Source organism: Sus scrofa, chromosome 2 (genome assembly GCF_000003025.6).
Source record: "Sus scrofa isolate TJ Tabasco breed Duroc chromosome 2, Sscrofa11.1, whole genome shotgun sequence".
Classification (NCBI taxonomy): Eukaryota; Metazoa; Chordata; class Mammalia; order Artiodactyla; family Suidae; genus Sus; species Sus scrofa.
Genome location: NC_010444.4, coordinates 77,794,834 through 77,812,330, shown reverse-complemented (window position 1 = coordinate 77,812,330; position 17,497 = coordinate 77,794,834). Strand labels below are relative to the sequence as shown.

The window sequence follows — 17,497 nt, the reverse complement described above, 5'->3', positions numbered from 1 at the left end:
CAGCGCGCAGCCGCGGGGGGCTGCGCCCTTGGGACCCCCGGCCCTCGGCGTCCAGATGCTTGGTAGGGAGGCTGGGGAAACTGAGGCCCTACGAGGACACAGGCGCTGGCATGAGTCGGGTAGCCAAGGAGGGAGAGAGGTTCCGAATCCAGGACCCAGGCAGAGACCCCCTTACTTCGCCCCCCACTTGTCCCCAGGTTCCTAGGACAGAGGTGGGAGAGCCTTATAAATAGCTTCCTTCTTCCCTTTTTGACGTGGGGAAACTGAGGTCTGGAGAGGGGCGGAGACACGGTCCGGGAAGGAGAGCGCTGCAACCCCTCAGGTCATCTCCCTCACTTCCCTCTGTTCCAACCGAAGGTACTTAAAAATTTTGCCCTGCTTTATTTCCTAACTGGGAACCTGAGACTCAGAGAGGGTAAGGCATGTGCCCGAGGACACACAGCGCAGACTCCGACCCAGGAGTGCCGAGTTGGGCTGGCTGTGCAGCCTTTCCCTGGACCTCAGTTCCCCCGGCTGTAAGCCAGGGGCACGGCACGGGCTAGAGCATCACCGGCTCCTCCTTCATTTCTGAGTAGCCCCGTGCAGCATCAACCCAACTGAACTCTTGGGCCTAAGCCCTCCAGGCCAGCCAGCGTCTCCGTCCGCCAAGGCCTCCACGGCTGCCGCTTCTGCACGGAGAACGGACAGTCTTGGTCACCCCAGGACCAGCATCCCAGCCCGGCGCTGACCATCCCCCTCCCCGCCCCCTCCCCCTCCAGCCCCGCCCCAGGCTGGGCCGGCTGCCGGGAAACAAAGGGAGGGGGGCCGGGGCCGCGGCAGGTGGGGACGGGCGAGGCAGCCGAGAGCCAGATCGATAAATCAGAGGAGTGAGATCACCGCGTGGCCGCCGCCCGCGGGCGCGAGAGGAGGCAGCAATGGGGGCGGGAGGGAAGGCGCGCGCGGCTGTGATTGGCCGGCAGGCTGGGCGGGGGTGGGGGGAGGTCAGTGACGCTGAGAGAGAAATTGTGGCCCGCAGAAGGCTCGGCCTTGGGTCAGCCGGTGGGGGTGACTTTGTCGGAGTCTGGGGCACCCACCTGGACACCTGTGTGTTCCTTGTCTCTGATGTGGGCTACAAAATTGTGGACTGTGTGAGGGTTGGCTTGTATTTATACTGTGCGTGGATGTGAATGTGAGAGAGTCCAGCTGTGTGTGCAGAGGCCCTGTTGTGTGTCTTGCTGTGTGTGTAAGGGTCCTGGTGTGTGTCCAGGTACGTGTAGAGGTCCTAGGGTGTGTCCTCCTGTGTGTGTAGGGGTCCTGGTGTGTGTCCTGTGTCTAGAGGTCCTGGTGCATACCCAGGTGTGTATAGAGGTCCTGGGTGTGTGTCCAGGTGTTTGTGTAGGGATCCTGGTGTGTGTCCAGCTGTATAAGTCCTAGTGTGTGTCCAGCTGTGTGTAGGGGTCCCGGTGTGTCCACCTAGTTAGGTGAAGGGTATGAGGTCAAGTCTGGTCCCCAGGCTGGGGGAGAAGGACAGAGCAGGGGAGAGCTGAAACCCACCCAGGAGCCCTCTGGGTTCTGCCTGCTCAAGCACCCACCCCCTTGTGGGGCCTCGTCCTCCATGGAGACATGGTGTGGTCTGTCCCACCTACCTCAAGCTTCCTGGGTTAGGGTCTTCTGGGTCTGGGCTACCCTTCCTTTCCTATCCCTGAGAGAGAAGGGACAGAGCCCAAAGGCCAGGACTCACAACCAGGCATCAGGACAGTAGTGCTTAGTGTGCCTTTGGACAAGCGCCCCATCTCTCCAAAGCCCCTCGGTAACCTGACTCCTGAGTTGCTGTGATGCTTAGATAATCTTTTCAATATCTGGGACACAGTAGGCACCTACCGATGGCAAACCTTAGACTACACCAAACTTCTATACATCCTTCAGAGCCCAGCTTCAATTTCTCCTCTTCAGAGAAGCCTACCTGGCTGGCTCCCCCCACTCAAAGCCCTGGCTCCATCTCTGTCCTCCTCCAGCCCTGGATCCTCTCTCTGGTCCCATCCAGATCCCCAGGGGCTGCAGAGTCAGAGGTCTGGATCTTGAGGGCAATGTTCAGGTTTTGTTCCTGTGATGTGAACAGCCCATGGGTGTGTGATGCCGGCTGCTCCTGGCGCCACGGAGATTTATTGGCAGGCAGCTACAGGGTGGGGATGGCCTTCCAGCCCCATTCTGGGCTGGAACCAGGACACCCAATTCTGGGCTGGGACCAGGGCAGCCAGCTGTGCCTCCTTGAGCAGCAGGGATGAGCCCAAGTCTGGCAGAAACCCGAGCTCTGCCAGAGACCTAGGCCCTCACAGGCAGACACTGAGTTCTAGGACATGGGAAGCTGCATCTCCAGCCAGCGGCCTGGCCTGGCCTGGCCTGGGGTGACCCAAAGAGAAGAAACTGGGACGCTGAAAGGAGGCTCACCCTGTCAGGGCCACGGGGTCACAGCCCCCGGGACTGGAGAAAGGAGGTGGCCTGGAAGGGCCTCAGATAGTTGAGAGGAAGGGGGAACTGCCCCCTGCCCCCTGCAACCAGAGCCAGCCCAGGAAGGGCCTGCCCACACCCCACTGTGCGGCACGGGAAACTGAGGCCCAGCTCAGGAGCCGGTGGGGCATTTTGCCCCCAAAGGCATCAGGGTGTGGTGTCCACAGCCATGGTGGTGGCCCGTTTGGAGTGGCGGATGCCCATGGTGAATGCAGGGGCCCGGGCCTTCGTCACAGTGACCTGCTCAGGACTGTGAGTGCCAGGGCCGGGGGTCTCTTCTGCCGGGCGTGGGGCTCGGGGCCTCCCCAGCATGGTGAAGGCTGGCCGGCGCTGACGGTAGGTGTTGGGGTCCGGGCTCTCATACTGGCCCGGGCCCGGCATCTCAGCAGGGTCCAGCAGGCGGCGGGTGGCAGGTGTGCGGCCTGCCACCGTGTAGCTGGGACTGCTGGGCTTGATGAAGATCTGGGAGCCCCAGAGGGAAGGCAGGGTATAGGTGTTAGGGGCAGGGGCTGAGGTGTCCAGGGGCTGCGGGCGGAGGCGGGAGCCCAGGGTGAAAGCTGGGGGGGTCCGCTGGCGCACAGGGGCCACTTTCTCTGGGCTGTAGGCCCCAGGGCCTGGCGTCACTTCCAGACCTGTAAGAATGGGGCAGGAGGATTGTCAGTGGGCAGAGTCCTCACATCCTCAAAGACCTTTCATGGCTCCCCATAGCCACATGCATCCTGGTGCTCACAGCAGCCCTGCGGTGTTTCTTCTCCTTCCCCAACCTCCCTCTGTTCTTTCTCAAGCTCCCACCTTTGGCCAAGCTCAACCCTCTACCAGCCATGCCTCCCACCCCACAGGATGCTTCTCATCCTTCAAGACAGCCCCAAAGCCCCTTGCCCTGCTGCCCTCCCCACACCCTCCTTCTCAGCAGAGCCCTCACAACCCTCCCAGGATCCCCCTGGTGTGGGTCCATTGCCCTCTCCAGACATGGCCACACTGAGGTAGGATGGATCCCACCTGCAGTCTGACCACCACGCCAGACTGGGGTCTCACAAAAAGCAAGGACATGTCAAATCCAGTTCAACCTCCAGCAGTTGGCTTAGTACATGGTTGAGTGGATGGGTAAGGAGTGAATGAGTAGATGATGGATTCATGGATATGTAGGTGGATTGAGAGTTGGACTGTGGATGATAGATGGATGGGTGGATGGACAGAGGGGGGATGGATGGATTGGGTGGATGGATAGATGGATAGAAGGGGGATGGAGGGATGGATGGATTGGGGGATGGGCAGATGGGTGGCTCATGAATGGATGGATAAGTGGATCAATGGATGGACTGGATGATGAACAGGTGGTTGGGTGAATAGATTGGTGAGTAGATGGAGTTCCCGTCATGGTGCAGTGGTTAACAAATCCGACTAGGAACCATGTGGTTGCGGGTTCGATCCCTGGACTTGCTCAGTGGGTTAAGGATCCAGCATTGCCGTGAGCTGTGGTGTAAGTTGCAGATGCGGCTTGGATTCCAAGTTGCTATGGCTCTGGTGTAGGCCGGTGGCTACAGCTCCGATTAGACCCCTAGCCTGGGAACCTCCATATGTCGCAGGAAGCAACCCTAGAAAAGGCAAAAATACAACAACAACAAAAAAATAGTTGGTGAGTAGATAGATGGGTGAATAGTGCGTCTGTGGATCAGTAGGTGGACAAGTAGCTGGCTGATAGGTCAAAAGATGAAAGAGTGGGAGACTTGAATCAGATCATTAAATCAGGTGCCTCAGATGAAAGAAGCCTGTGAAGGCAGTTACTGCATTTGCCACAGTCCCCACTGTACTCTATTGTGTCCCGATGCTAAGGCTGAGCCTCAGGTGCCCTTGTGGCACCATCTGTGCACAGGATCACATCATCCTGGCCCACTTCACCCTCCAGGTTCTCTCAGGGCCCCTGCCCCTCTTCTGTGTCCACTGGATTTCATCATTCCAAAGAAGTTCCAGGAACTCAAGGGTGGAAGGGGATGGGGAGGCGCAAGCGTGGCTGAGACCCTGAGAGGGCCGGGTCCTGCTGGGGCAGCACAGCCAGGTACTCACCCCGAGACTTGCCCCGACCCTGCATAGAGTAGGCAGGAGTGCAGCTTCGTCCAAAGCGGGTGACTTTGGGGTCCAGGAAGTAGATGGGTCCAGGGCTGGTCTCCTGCGGAGATGCTGGGGAACACAGAGTCCTGAGGGCGCCTCTGATGGCCCCACTCCTCAATGCCCAGGAGGAGGCACTCCCACCCCCAGCAGCCTCCGCCCCCTCTTGGAAGGCAGGGACCCCAGCCCACTGAGGTATCACCACTGATTTGGGGGCCCTGGGTCTCCTCTTGTGCATAGAGTTAGAGCAGTCAGGCCCCAAGGGAGGGTCTGAGGAGAGCCCTTCAGAGCTTGGCCTTGCCCTGGCCAGTGTGAGCAGCTCGAGGGAGGGGAGACCATGGGAAGTGAGATGACCCACAGAAGGGGATGGTCGGTGCCTGGCACTTAAGACTTGGAACCAATTTACTGTGATTGCCACTGCTACTGTTTATAAGCACACTCTGGGGTAAATCAAGTGCAGTAGGTCCAACAAGGACTAACTAGTTTAAGTACCATGTGTACGTGTACACACATGACCTGGTGCACACATGAAGCACGCTCACGATAAATAAGCACAGCCCAACTCATGGCATTTCCCACCTCCAGGCCTTCGCCTCTTCTGCCAGCTCTACCTGGAGTCCCCTTCAGCTCTGAGGGGTTCCACTGAACTCCTACTCATCCTACAAAGCCGATTCCATGCCTTCACCTCCAAGAAGGCTTCCCTGGACATTCAGCGAGTCCACAATAACCACCCCTGATTCCCCAGCCTGTGTGTCCCTCTGTCCAAGGATGTGTCCTGAGGCACACATGGATTAGAAGCTGACAACTCAGGATGCTCTGGGCCACAGGCTCCGTTCTTAATCCTTCTGTGTGACCCAACATGGTGTTGATTCCCTCACTGGCCTTCTGGGGCCTCTGGCAGCTTCCTGAGTTTCCCTTGGGAAACTTGGAAAGTTTTAGTTTGGGGTTGCTGCTGATGCTAAAGGCTGAGAAGAAGCTGCTGGGCCTGCAGCTGCCAACAAGCCTCTGTGCACACGAAACAAAGTCCCCACATAGCGAGGAGCCTCCCAGAACACCCCCAACACCGCCCCGGCCCACTGGGGCCCCAAGCGCTCTAAGAATGTGTAGGCACCAGTGTGCGGGCACCACTGAACAGGCACAGGGCAGCAATGCACTGGAGCCACTTTGAAGGCATCTACTTTTTCTTTTTTTTTTTCTTTTTGGTCGCACCCCCAGCATATGGAGGTTCCCAGGCTAGGGATTGAATCCAAGCTACAGCTGCGACCTATGCTACAGCTGCAGCAACTCTAGATCCTTAACCCACTGCGTGTAGCTGGAGATCGAACCCACACATCCACAGCAACCCAAGCCTCGGCAGTCGGACCCTTAACCTGCTTAGATGCCACAGCAGGAACTCCCTGAAGGTATCTACTCTTGTCTTAATGAACCTCTCCAGGCATCCAATGTGTATTTAATCCTGACAACTGGTTAAGTCAGTGCCTCAGTGTGTACAGAGCAGGAAGCAGACATACAACTTGCCCAAGTCAAGCAGCAAGGAATCTGCAAACCACCCTACTCCCCCTTCCGTAATGAAACAAGGGCCCAGAGAGGCACAGAAGCTTCCCCGAGGTCACACAGCAAGGGTTGCCTCAGTCATCTACCCATCCAGCTTCCTGCCTCACTCAAGGGAAGCTTGAATCTATATGATGAGGAAATGCCTGGGTGGGAGGTTGGAGGCTGGGAAGCTCCCCTCCCACCCTCCCCCAGCCCTACCCCCCTCTCCCAATAGGCCTTACCCTCACTGGGCCTCCGAAAGAGTGAGTAGGCAGGACCAGCCACCCTGGTACAGTCATGGTTGATGTAGCCCACGGTGGATGGCAGGACATACAAGCCCGGCCCAGAGCCTGCAACCAAAGCCCTCAGGTCACCGTCTGGGGCCCCACACCCTGACTTGTAGGGTGGAGCCCAGGGCCCAGCCCCTGAGCCCCCACCCAGCCTCCCAGTGAGCCTCTGTGGCAGGGGTGGGGAGCAGGCACTGCCTCCACTCAGGGGAAAATGAGTGAGGGGCATTGTGAGTCACAGGACACACAGGAGGGAGGGGCGGTGGGGCCTCCCCACCTCGGGGCACCTTGGGAGGACTGAGGCCGACAGAGAGACACACTGTCACAGGTGGGGACACTGAGCCCAGACTCAGAGACACTGTCGCAGGTGGGACACAATGAGCCCGGACACAGAGACACACTGTCACAGCTGAGGACCCTGAGCCCATACTCAGAGACACATTGTCACAGGTGAAGACACTGAGCCCAGACTCAGAGACACTCTGTCACAGCTGGGGGACACTGAGGCCAACACAGAGACACACTATCACATGTGGGGAGTCAGCCCCCCACACAGAGATACACTGCGACAGTTGCAATGTCAGGCCACAGAAGCTGACTGCAGCTGTCTTATTACAGTTACAGAAACTGCTGCAGGGGCAGGGGCATAACTGAAATCCCAGGGTCAATGTCAAAGGCCCGCCCAGGGATCACCTGGGTCTCCACCCCCCTGCACAATCTCCCCTGCTCTGCGGCTTTATCCCTGAGACAGTTATCACCAACTAATACTAATACCAGTACTGCAAAGGCTGCTTGTTGTGCCTCATCCCCACTCCTCTCTGCCCCGGATGTTTGCTGCTCTGCCGACTGTACCCTGAGCACCTGCGCCAGTGCCTGGCCCATAGGACATTCAACTCCTGTTGAATAGAGGAGCACAGGAGCTGACAAGGACACCATATTCACACCCATACTGTGGGAAGGAAAACCGAGGTTTGGGGAAGGGCAGAAACTTGCCAGAGGCTCCTGCCTCCAGCTGGGCTCCTAAACATTCCAGAAGCCCCATCGGGGTGGGGGGATCAGAGCAAGCAGGGAAGGGTCCCACCACCAGGGCCCACCAGCCCTCCTACCGCTCTCCGAGGTGGCCAGGCCACAGGCTCTCCTCAGGCCGGTCTCTGGGATCTGGCACTCGGTGGCCCGCCGACCCAGGGGCACTGTGGTCAGTCGTGGAGAAGGGTCGCAGCTGAGGGTCCCCATGGTGGGCAACAGTGGGGCTCCGGGGCACAGGGGCTGGCAGCCTGGTGCCTGCTCCTCAGCCGCAGCTGCTCTGGGCCATGGGCTGGGCACCGTCCCAGATCCTCACGGCTCCTGCTGGTGTTGGCAGAACCTTGGCCTCACCACACCCTCCCAACGGCACAGAAGCACCTTGTCTCTCGTCAGGGATCTTGGGGCCCTGGCCTGAGCCGAGTGATCGGCGGTCGCTGGCCTGGAAGTGGGGCCAGGATCAAGTGTCAGCCAGGCAGCTAGACGGTCCAGGAAAGAATCCGGTGTCAGCAGGGCCAGTCCCCTGGGAGTTGGCCAAGCCGGACAGCCCGCACCAGAGCTGCAAACACGACACCCACAGTCTGGTGGCAGGAAGGACGGGAAAGGTCATGGGTGGCGTGGTCCCATTTCCACAGCTGGGAAAACTGAGGTGTGGTCCAGGTTCCCCACCCCGGGAGCTGCCACTCTGGGCCAACAAGCATTCTCTCCTCCCCTCCTTCCTTCATCCAAAGAGGATTTATTGAGCACCTTCTAGTACTGTTTTCTGTTTGGGTTGGTGGGAACATGACAGGAACGGATAGAAAGGAACAGAGCAGCAGATACTCTTGGGAGGGGAGAGAGGAAAGCAGCAAAATTCATTGAGTACAGAGCATGTTAGAAGGTTCTGCAAACATGCAGCGGATGGGAGTCGGGGATGCAGTGCAGGGGGCAGGAGGACAAGTCACTGCCAGGGACAACAGTGAGGCAGTGGTGGTCCACCAGGACAGCCCCCCTGCCTCGCACAAGCCCACAGGGATTTACTGCACCCTGGTACAGAGTTTATTTCCCTGACAGCACTGAAGGCTTCCACGGGCTCAAGGAGACCTGGCCACAAAGAATTTAAATTCTTGTCTCTCGTGGCACCCTTGTCTGTGCTGCGTTGTCCAGCTCTTTGGCACTGTAAATTTTTTTTTTTTTTTTTTTGGCCAAGCCCATGGCATTTGGAAGTTCCCTGGCCAGGGATCAAACCTAGACCACAGCAGTGACAATATGAAATCCTTAACCAGGGAACACCCTGGCACCCTCATTTTTAAAGTTTTATTGAGTTACAACTCACATACTACACAATTCACTTCACGATGTAACTTTTTTCCTTTTCTTTTTTTAAAGCTGCACCTGCGACATATGGAAGTTCCCAGGCTAGTGGTCGAGTCAGAGCTGCAGCTACTGGCCTGTGCCACAGCCACAGCAATGCGGGATCCAAGCCACATCTAAAAACTATGCTGCAGCTTGCCGCAATGCCAGATCCTTAACCCACCAAGCAAGGCCAGGGGTTGAACCTGAAACTCCCAAAGAACAACATTTTGATTAAAAATTTTAAAATTATGGAATCGGGGAGATCCCATTGTGGCACAGAGGAAACGAATCCGACTGGGAACCATGAGGTTTTGGGTTCAACCTCTGGCCTCGCTCAGTGGGTTAAGGATCCAGCATTGCCATGAGCTGTAGCACAGGTCACAGACGTGGCTCAGATCCTGTGTTGCTGTGGCTGTGGCATAGGCCAGCGGCTCCAGCTCCGATTGGACCCCTAGCCTGAGAACCTCCATATGCTGCGGGAGCAGCCCAAGAAATGGCAAAAAGACAAAAATAATAACAAAAAAAATTAAAATAAAATAAAATGAAACATAGGCTTATATTAGAAACGGCTATAAAATCAATGACCTACAATTTCACCTTAAGAAACTTTAAAAAAAGGAGTTCCCTGGTGGCCTAGTGGTTAAGGACTCAGCAATCTCACTGTTGGAGCTCGGGTTTGATTCCTGGCCCAGGAATTTCCACGTGCCAAGGGTGTGGCAAAAAAAAAAAAAAAAGAGAGAGAGAGACAATCATGAAATGGAGAGCTGTAGAAAGAATTAAAAACTCCCCGCCTAATAAAAAAAAAAAAAAAAAAAACTAGTTCTTTAAAAGGATAAACAAACTTGGGAGTTCCCGCCAATAAAAAAAAAAAAAAAAATAGTTTTTTAAAAGGATAAACAAACTTGGGAGTTCCCGTTGTGCTACAGCAAAACGAATCCAACTAGTATCCATGAGAATGTGAGTTCCATCCCTGGCCTCACTCCATGGGTTAAGGATCTGTCATTGCCATGAGCTTGTGGTGTAGGTCGAGGATCCCGCATTGCTGCGGCTGTGGCGTAGGCTGGCAGCTATAGCTCCGATTCAACCCCTAGCCTGGGAACATCAATATGTCGAGGGTGTGGCCCTAAAAAGCAAAAAAAAAAAAAAAAGGATGAACACATTGATAAGCCTCCAGGCCTCCAGCTGGACCAATCAGGAAGCCAACAATGTTAATGCACTGCAAGTTGAGAATGGAGGAGGGGCGCCACTGCAGACCCACACACTCAAGGGGTAGCGAGATCTGTAAAACGCCAGAAAAAGACCTTTCACTGAGCATTTGCTACATCCCATTCACTACGTTATGTTCTAGAGCTTGAGCAATTGGAGATCTCATCGTGGCTCAGTGGCAGTGGAAAGGAATCTGACTAGTGCCCATGAGCATGCAGGTTGGATCCCTGGCCTCGCTCAGTGGGTTAAGGATCCCGCGTTGCCGCGAGCTATGGTGTAGGTCACAGACGTACCTTGCTGCGGCTGTGGTGTAGGCCAGCGGCTACAGCTCCAATTGGACCCCTAACCAAGGAACTTCCATATGCCACAGGTACAGCCCTAAAAAAAAAAAAAAAAAAAAAAAAAACTGAGCTTGAGCACTTTCTATGGCTGCATCATCTTGTCTAATTGTCTCAGCATCTCCTGAGAGAAGTGCTGGTGCTGAGTCTCACCCGTGGTCACAGATGGGGAAACTGAGGGTTGGGGAGGGGGCGGGATAGGCACAGGATTTAGATCAAACTTAGGGTCAAGGACTTCTCCATGGTTCTAATTCCAGCTCAGCTTTCTGGAAATGCTGGAAATCCTCTGTGGATTCCTATTGCCCTAAGGATAAAATTCAAGCCCTCACTGTCACAGGAGACCCCAGTCCTGTCCTCACTTCCCTTAGGCACTGGACTCCTACCCCTCGGCCCCCACTCACTCTCCTGCGGCCACATCAGCCGCTTCCGGTTCCTTGGGATGGGGACCTCAGGTTCTCCACCTGCCTTCCCTCCACCTGGGATGTACTTTCCCACAGGGAGCCCGAAGCCAGCTCCATCCTCATCACCTGTGGGCCCCAAACTGGATGAGCCACTGGCTTCTTTCCAGAAGCAGCATAAACTCCAGAACTGGGGACTGAGGAGGGAATGGGACAGAGACACCCCACTTCTCTCTTCTCCTGCCCGGCTGCGCCTCCCACTGATCGACACTGGCCCAAAGTGCAGGAGCCCAGGGACGCTCCACCGGCTCCGCCTGGCGGGCCCAGGACCGGGCAGAGGAAGGAGGAGTCACCCCTCCCCCCCAGCCCAGGTTACGTCAGCCATGGACGGCTGGGGATACTAGCCCCAGCTGGGACTCAGCTTTGACCACCTCAGTTTCCCCTGACACAGGAAGGAGCCCAGTGCTAATACGGGGTAGGACTGGGGGGACGGACTGGAACAGCCTGTCTGGCACCCCCACTGCTGGCCATTGTCTCTGTGACTCACTTCAGCCCAGACCGCTTCAGTGCCCCCAGGGAAGCAATGCGCAGGGAGATGCTAATTATCTCAGAGCAGCAGCATGCGAACCACCCCTTTTAATGCAAACTGACACATTGACAGCAGAGGGCAATTCGGAGTACTGGGCAGAGGAAGGTCAGCTGGGCGTGAGCGGCGGTGGGGGTGCTGAGGCCTGGATACAGCTGGTGCCCCTTCAGTTACAGCCGGAATCACGTTGTTAGTTCAACCGGGTCTCAGCTACGTGTCAGGCACTTCGAGGAACTGAGGAAATGGCCAACAGGACCCTCCCTCACTTTTCTGTGAGGGAGGCAAATAAGATCACCGACGTTAAAGCCGAGTATTGCCAGGGAGAAGCTTGGAGGGCAAGGAGGGGCTGGAGATGTGCAGTGTGCAGCAGGAAGGCCTCACCGAGATGTCTCTGGAGCAGAGACTGAAGGTGAGGAGGGAGCCCGGAGACCTGGGAGAGGACGCACCAGGAGGGGTGGGGCGGGTGGGCCTGGGACTGCACTGTGCCCAGCGGAACCGCAGGAAGGCCCGCGTGGGCTGCAGAGGAACGAATGAGGGGCATAGGGAGGAGGTGGGCGCGGGAAGGGGACGGGGCAGCGCAGGCGGCGCGGGTCCCTTGGGTACGGGAACTCTGGGGCTGCGGGCAAAGCAGGGACGCGCTCACTCGGTGCTCACGGGCGCCCTCTGGCGGCTCCAGGAGAACAGACCGTGGGCGGCGCCGGGAGACTGGGATGAGATGGTCTGCCTATCCCGGAGGGGTGGGGCGGGGGTGAGGGGGGGAAATAAGGGGTGTAGGAGTGGGTGAGGGGAGAATGAGGAGTGGGGACTGGGTGAGAGGAGAATGGGGAGGTGGGGGCGGGGTGAGGGGGAATGGGAATGGAGCGTTTTAGGTGGGATGTTGGGGAGAGCTGTCAGCGCAGGTAACGGTGGGAGGGCTGACGGGGTAGGGGGCGTGGAGGTGAATGGGGGAAGAGGCCAGGACTGGTGGTGCGGCCAGCTCAGCAGGGATAGAGGAGGGGGCGACAAGCAGGTGGGTTCTGAGTCTGTTTTAAAACTAAAGGAGAATCCCTAACCTCGCTCAGTGGGTTAAAGATCCGTCGTTGCTGTGGCTGTGGTGTAGCTCCGGTTCGACCCCTAGCCTGGGAACCTCCATATGCCGCAGGTGCGGCCCTAGAAAAAGACAAAAAACAAAAAACAAAACTAAAGGAGAGCTTTAGTGCCTGCCCGCTTGCACGTCTACTTCTTGCCTAAAAAATAAAATAAAATAAAACTAAAGGAGTTCCAGTATTCCTGCTGTGGCTCAGCAGAAACGAATCTGACTAGTATCCATGAGGATGCAGGTTCGATCCCTGGGCTCACTCAGTGGATTACGGATCCAGCGTTGCCACGAGCTGTGGTGTAGGTCACGGATGCAGCTCAGATCCCAGTTGCTGTCACGTAGGCCACAGCTCTCATTCAACCCCTTGCCTGGGAACTTCCATATGCAGAGGGTGCAGACAAAATAAATTAAAAAAATAAATAAATGGACATAAAACTAGACCCAACAGGATTTGCAGACAGATTTGAGGTGGGGAGGGAGTGAGCTGGTGAGCCTCCAGAGCTGGAGCTGTGGGACCTGGGAGGGCGCTAAGGAGGGAGGGGAGTCTTGGTCATGAGTTGGGTTTTGGGATTGTGGGCTTGGGGCTTCATGGGAGACACACATGGACACATGGTCAGGCAGCTGTAAGGATGGACTGCTGGTTATCCCTCTCTGCACACAACAAGCTCCCCTAAACACAGTGGCTTAAAACAGCACACCCATGATTTTGTCACAATTTCAGAGGATGAGCTAGGTCCTCTGCTCAGGCTGCATGGAAGGTGTTGACCCCAGCTGGGGCCTCACTGGGAGGCTAGACTAGGAACTCTCACATTGTTGCAGGATTTATTTCCTTGTGGTTATAGGACTGGGGGCTAGCTGTTGGCTGGAAGGCACTGTCAATTCCTGGCCACCTGGCCTCCCAAACCTGGCCTAGTTCTTCATAGTCAGCAAAGGGTTGGTGGAGCCATTATTTGCATTATTGTGACTGCAGCTGTGGGGAGCAACCATCCTCACTAAGAACCCAGACTCTCTTCCCTCTTCCAGCTCCCTCCACCTTTTCCTGGCTCCATGGGTTCTTAAGTCGCTGAAAGAACATCACTGCCCCCAAAATTCATTTATCTCCCTTCAACCCGTTTTCCACTCAGTGACCAAATGATCTCTTGAAAACAGAAGCTGGAGTTCCCATCCTGGCTCAGCGGAAACGAATCTGACTAGGAACCATGAGGTTGCGGGTTCGATCCCTGGCCTCCTCGATCAGTTCAGTTCATTAGGATCTGGCTTTGCCATGAGCTGTGATATAGGCTGCAGACGCGGCTTGGATCTGGTGTGGCTGTAGCTGTGGCATAGGTTGGCAGCTGTAGCTCAGATTAGATGCCTAGCCTGGGAACATCCATATGCCGCGGGTGCAGTCCTAAAAAGACAACAACAAAAAAAGAAAGAAATAAAAAGGAAGGAAGGAAGAAAGAAAGAAAGAAAGAAAGAAAGAAAGAAAGAAAGAAAGAAAGAAAGAAAGAAAGAAAGAGAAAGAAAGAAAGAAAAAACAGAAGCTTCCCCCTTTGCGTGCCTGATTACAAAGCCCTCTCCTGACTCCCTCTGTGCCAGGAGAAGCCCACTCTTCTCACTTTCCTCTGGGTTCTGGCTATGAGGACAGGGGCTGCATTTATTGGGCACTTACTGTGTACCAGGCTCTGAGCTGGGTGTTAGGGACTCAGGGGCACCCAGGGCAACCACAAGAAACAATGTGAGCCACATGCAGAATTCTGAATCTCCTAGTGGCCATGTCAAAAAACGAAAGTGAAACAAGAAAAAATAATTTTAAGAATATATTTTATTTAAGTGAATACATCCAAAATATCATTTCAGCATACAAAAACTACATATGGGAGATTCTACATTCTTCTTTTCTTTTGCCATACCCATAGCATGCACAAGTTCCCCAGGCAGGGGTCGAACCTCCAGCACAGCTGTGACAATACTGGATCCTTAACCCACTGAGCCACGAGGGAACGCCATCTACATTCTTTTCTTCGTTCAAAATCTGGTGAGTGTTTTGCTCTCATGGCACCTCTCAGCTGGACCAGCCACACAGTTCAAATACTCATCAGCAGTACGCAGCCAGTGGCTGCTGTGCTGCACAAAGCAGGTATAGAGTGTTTTAGCCTAGAGCCAATCCCTTAGTCCAATGGTTCTCAACCTGGGCTGGCCCTGCCCTCAGAGGACACTGGACAATGCCTGGAGACAGTTTTGGTTGCCAAGGTGGGGGGAGGTACAGAGGTGCTGCTCAATACCACGCAGTTCACAGGGGAGACCCTGGTGCAAGAGTAAACCAGCATTTCTTCCCACAGCTGGCTGACCACACGCAGGTCAGTAACACCCATCACACCCACGTAGCCAGCACTCAGATACCACAACGGCACTTCCCAGCCCGCAGAAGCCCCCACACCACCATAACCACCATCCCAACGTCTAAAGCAGGGCTGTTTTGCCCTTCCTTTTGAACTGTGAGCTGTGCTCTTATGAGGGCGCTTTCCCTCAACCTTGTGTGAGAGCCATCCTGTTGTTGGGTGTGGGTCTAGTCCCAAGCTGCTGGGTGTAATATTCCATTGTATGAGGAGACCAAGCTTTATTTGCAGAGTTTCGAGCACTTCCACTTGGCACAACTGCAAATAATGTTGTTCATAGCATTATGGGTGGAGGGCAGAGCACGTACAAAGGTCCTGGGGCAGGATTGTGCCCAGTGTTGGAAGAGGAACAGGGGTGCTTGGAGCAGAGTGAGCAAGGGGGAGGGGTGAGGAGTTGAGGGCAGGGCCCTGTAGGTGCTGGGAAACCTTGGCTTTTACTCCAAGGGAGGTGGGAGCCCTGGAAGGTTTGGAGCAGAGGAGGGGTGTGTTAGGCATAAGAGAGAGCAGTAGAGGATGGCTTTGGGGAGTTTCCTAGTGGCACAGTAGCGTAAGGATCTGATATTGTCACTGCTGTGGCTGGGGTTCGCTCCCTAGCTTGGAAGAAGGAGAAGCTGTACAGGTCCTGTTCGGGGATCCAGGACATCACAGGCCCTGAGCAGATACACAAATATTCGCTGAAGAAACGGGCTATGACAGTGCTGCACTGAGCCGAGGTCCCCAGCCCTTCTCTAAAACTGTCTGACGGGTGAAAGGAAGTTCAAATCCCCAGGAAGCTAGGTCAGTAGATGGTCTGTGGTTCTGTCGCTGACACAGTGGGCAGCAGGCCAGGTGTTCGCAGGGCCGCCACCCCATCCAGTGTCAGCTCTCCCTCTGCCTTCCCAGCCTGCAATCTGTCACTTCCCACCTCCCCAGGGCCTCCCAATTGTCCCTTGTCCGGCCGCCAGCCCCCTGACTCAGACTCACGTGCCTCTATGGCCACCTGCCCCTTTGTTCCGCAGGGATTCTAACAAGGAAGCCTTGTTCTTCCCAGGATGAGGACACAGCGAACCTGCCAGACTCTCTCCTGCCTCCATCCCGGAAAGGCAAGAGCTAGCTCTCCACGTGGGACCAAGCCAAGCGGGAGGAGGGGGGTGGGGAGCCCTCCTGTTCTGCTGGGTCCTCCTTATAAGAATGAGGACAGTGAAGTTCAGAGGAAGGAAGAGCTCAAATGGGGGGAGGGGTGGCTGGAGAAGGTCTCAGCAGGCTTTCCTGGAGCCTACAAAGTCCTTCCTGACCAGGTCCTTTCTTCCCTCTCTGGCTTTATTCTCACCCTCGGGGCAGCCCCTCTGGCCTCCTTGCTTTTCTAGAACGTGCCAGGCAGCTCCAGCCACAGGGCCTTTGCATTCAACGTACCTTCTACCTGGCAAATCCTTTCCCACATAGATGCTTGCTAATTCTCTTCACATCTTCCAAGTCTTTGCTCCCCACCTCCAAGTCTTCCTCTGGCCACCCAACTTATTCCTACAACTTGCCCCACCTTCACACTGCCAACCCTGCTTCCATTTTACTTTTCCTTCTCCACACAGCATCTGCTAATAGAGTAGAGCATTTACTCCCTGCACGGTGTTGGGGTGGAGCTCATGAAACGGACTGCTAAGTTTGTAGTTTTGTGAACAAGTTGATGTCACACCAGCAGTGTGAAATCAGCCACAATGGGAGTATTTACACCCCAGGACTTAGCACGTGCTACAAAGAAGGGCCTTTTGCTCTGGAGAGTCAGCTGTTCAACATTTATAGGCACACCACTGCTTGTTTACTACACTTAATGTTCATGACTCCTGGTTCCCGCCCCTCACCCCCTAGAATGGAAACCCCATGGGGCAGAATCTGCCCACTCTGCTCTCTGCTGTCACCCAGGCATCTAGAATACTTGGCAACTAGTGAGCGCTCAATAACTATCTGTTGAATTAATGCGTGACCCTCATCAGGGTCTTTGCAACAAAACCACCCTCTGCATGACCCTGGCCTTTAACACCAGTGACATATTCTCCAAAGCCAGAGAAAACTCAGGGCCCCAGCATAGAAGGCCGGCCAATAGGACCCTGGCCGCCTAGCACAGGACTCGGCCCAAGCGCACTACCCTGGTCACGACCCCATCCAGTCACTCGAGATGCCCCCAAGCGTAGGAAGGCAGCTCTGGGCCCAGGTACGTTCTTTCGTGCGTTCCTCGGCGCGCACGGAGGTGCAGGACCCCCACTCTCGCCAGACGCCCGATGTCAGGTCGTTACGGCGATGCCAGTGCAGCAGAACAGGGGGACAGGGGGGCGGGGAGGGGGCGGGACCTTAAAGAGGCAAGGGCCGAATGTCAGGGCTAGAGAGCCCTGCGCTGCGCGAGGCCTTGTGGGAAACGCGCCCCGGGCCTCCACCCCGGCGCCCGCGGCATGCCGGGAGTTGTAGTCCGGCGGCGCGGTGCCGCACAAGGCATATCGGTACTCGAGGGCAGCTGCAGCTGAAAACTGGCGGGAGTCGGTGACCATGGCTGGAGCGGAGCCGGAGCGTCCCCGCCTTCGGGGCTGCAGGGGGCGGCGGCCCCCAGGGCCACGTTGAGCTGACCCAGGACATTGTCGCCACGGACAGCGGTGCAGTGAGTGCTTGAACCACAGCCAGACCCTGACCCCCGGGCCTCACTTCTGACCCTCAGCCGCGGCCCGATTCTGACCCTCAGCCCTAGCCTCTGACCCTCAGCCCTCACCTCAGACCCTC

The 17,497-nt window shown here is 55.9% G+C and overlaps 1 protein-coding gene across 1 annotated transcript; it reads right to left on the bottom strand.

Annotated features, from left to right (window-relative positions):
* Positions 980 to 8,484, bottom strand: ODF3L2 (outer dense fiber of sperm tails 3 like 2). Its single transcript, XM_021084308.1, has 4 exons — positions 7,520 to 8,484; positions 6,369 to 6,476; positions 4,552 to 4,665; positions 980 to 3,119 (listed from the first exon to the last, which is right to left on the bottom strand). Exons 1-4 carry the CDS (start codon positions 7,644 to 7,646, stop codon positions 2,635 to 2,637), a joined length of 834 nt encoding a protein of 277 aa, XP_020939967.1. The 5' UTR covers positions 7,647 to 8,484; the 3' UTR covers positions 980 to 2,634.

Coding starts and splice junctions, on each gene's coding strand:
- ODF3L2 (XM_021084308.1), bottom strand. CDS start 7,646: ATGGGGACCCTCAGCTGCGACCCTTCTCCACGACTGACCACAGTGCCC. Junction 4,666..6,368: donor CTTTCGGAGGCCCAGTGAGG/GTAAGGCCTATT, acceptor TGTGTTCCCCAG/CATCTCCGCAGGAGACCAGC. Junction 3,120..4,551: donor GGGTCGGGGCAAGTCTCGGG/GTGAGTACCTGG, acceptor CCATTCTTACAG/GTCTGGAAGTGACGCCAGGC.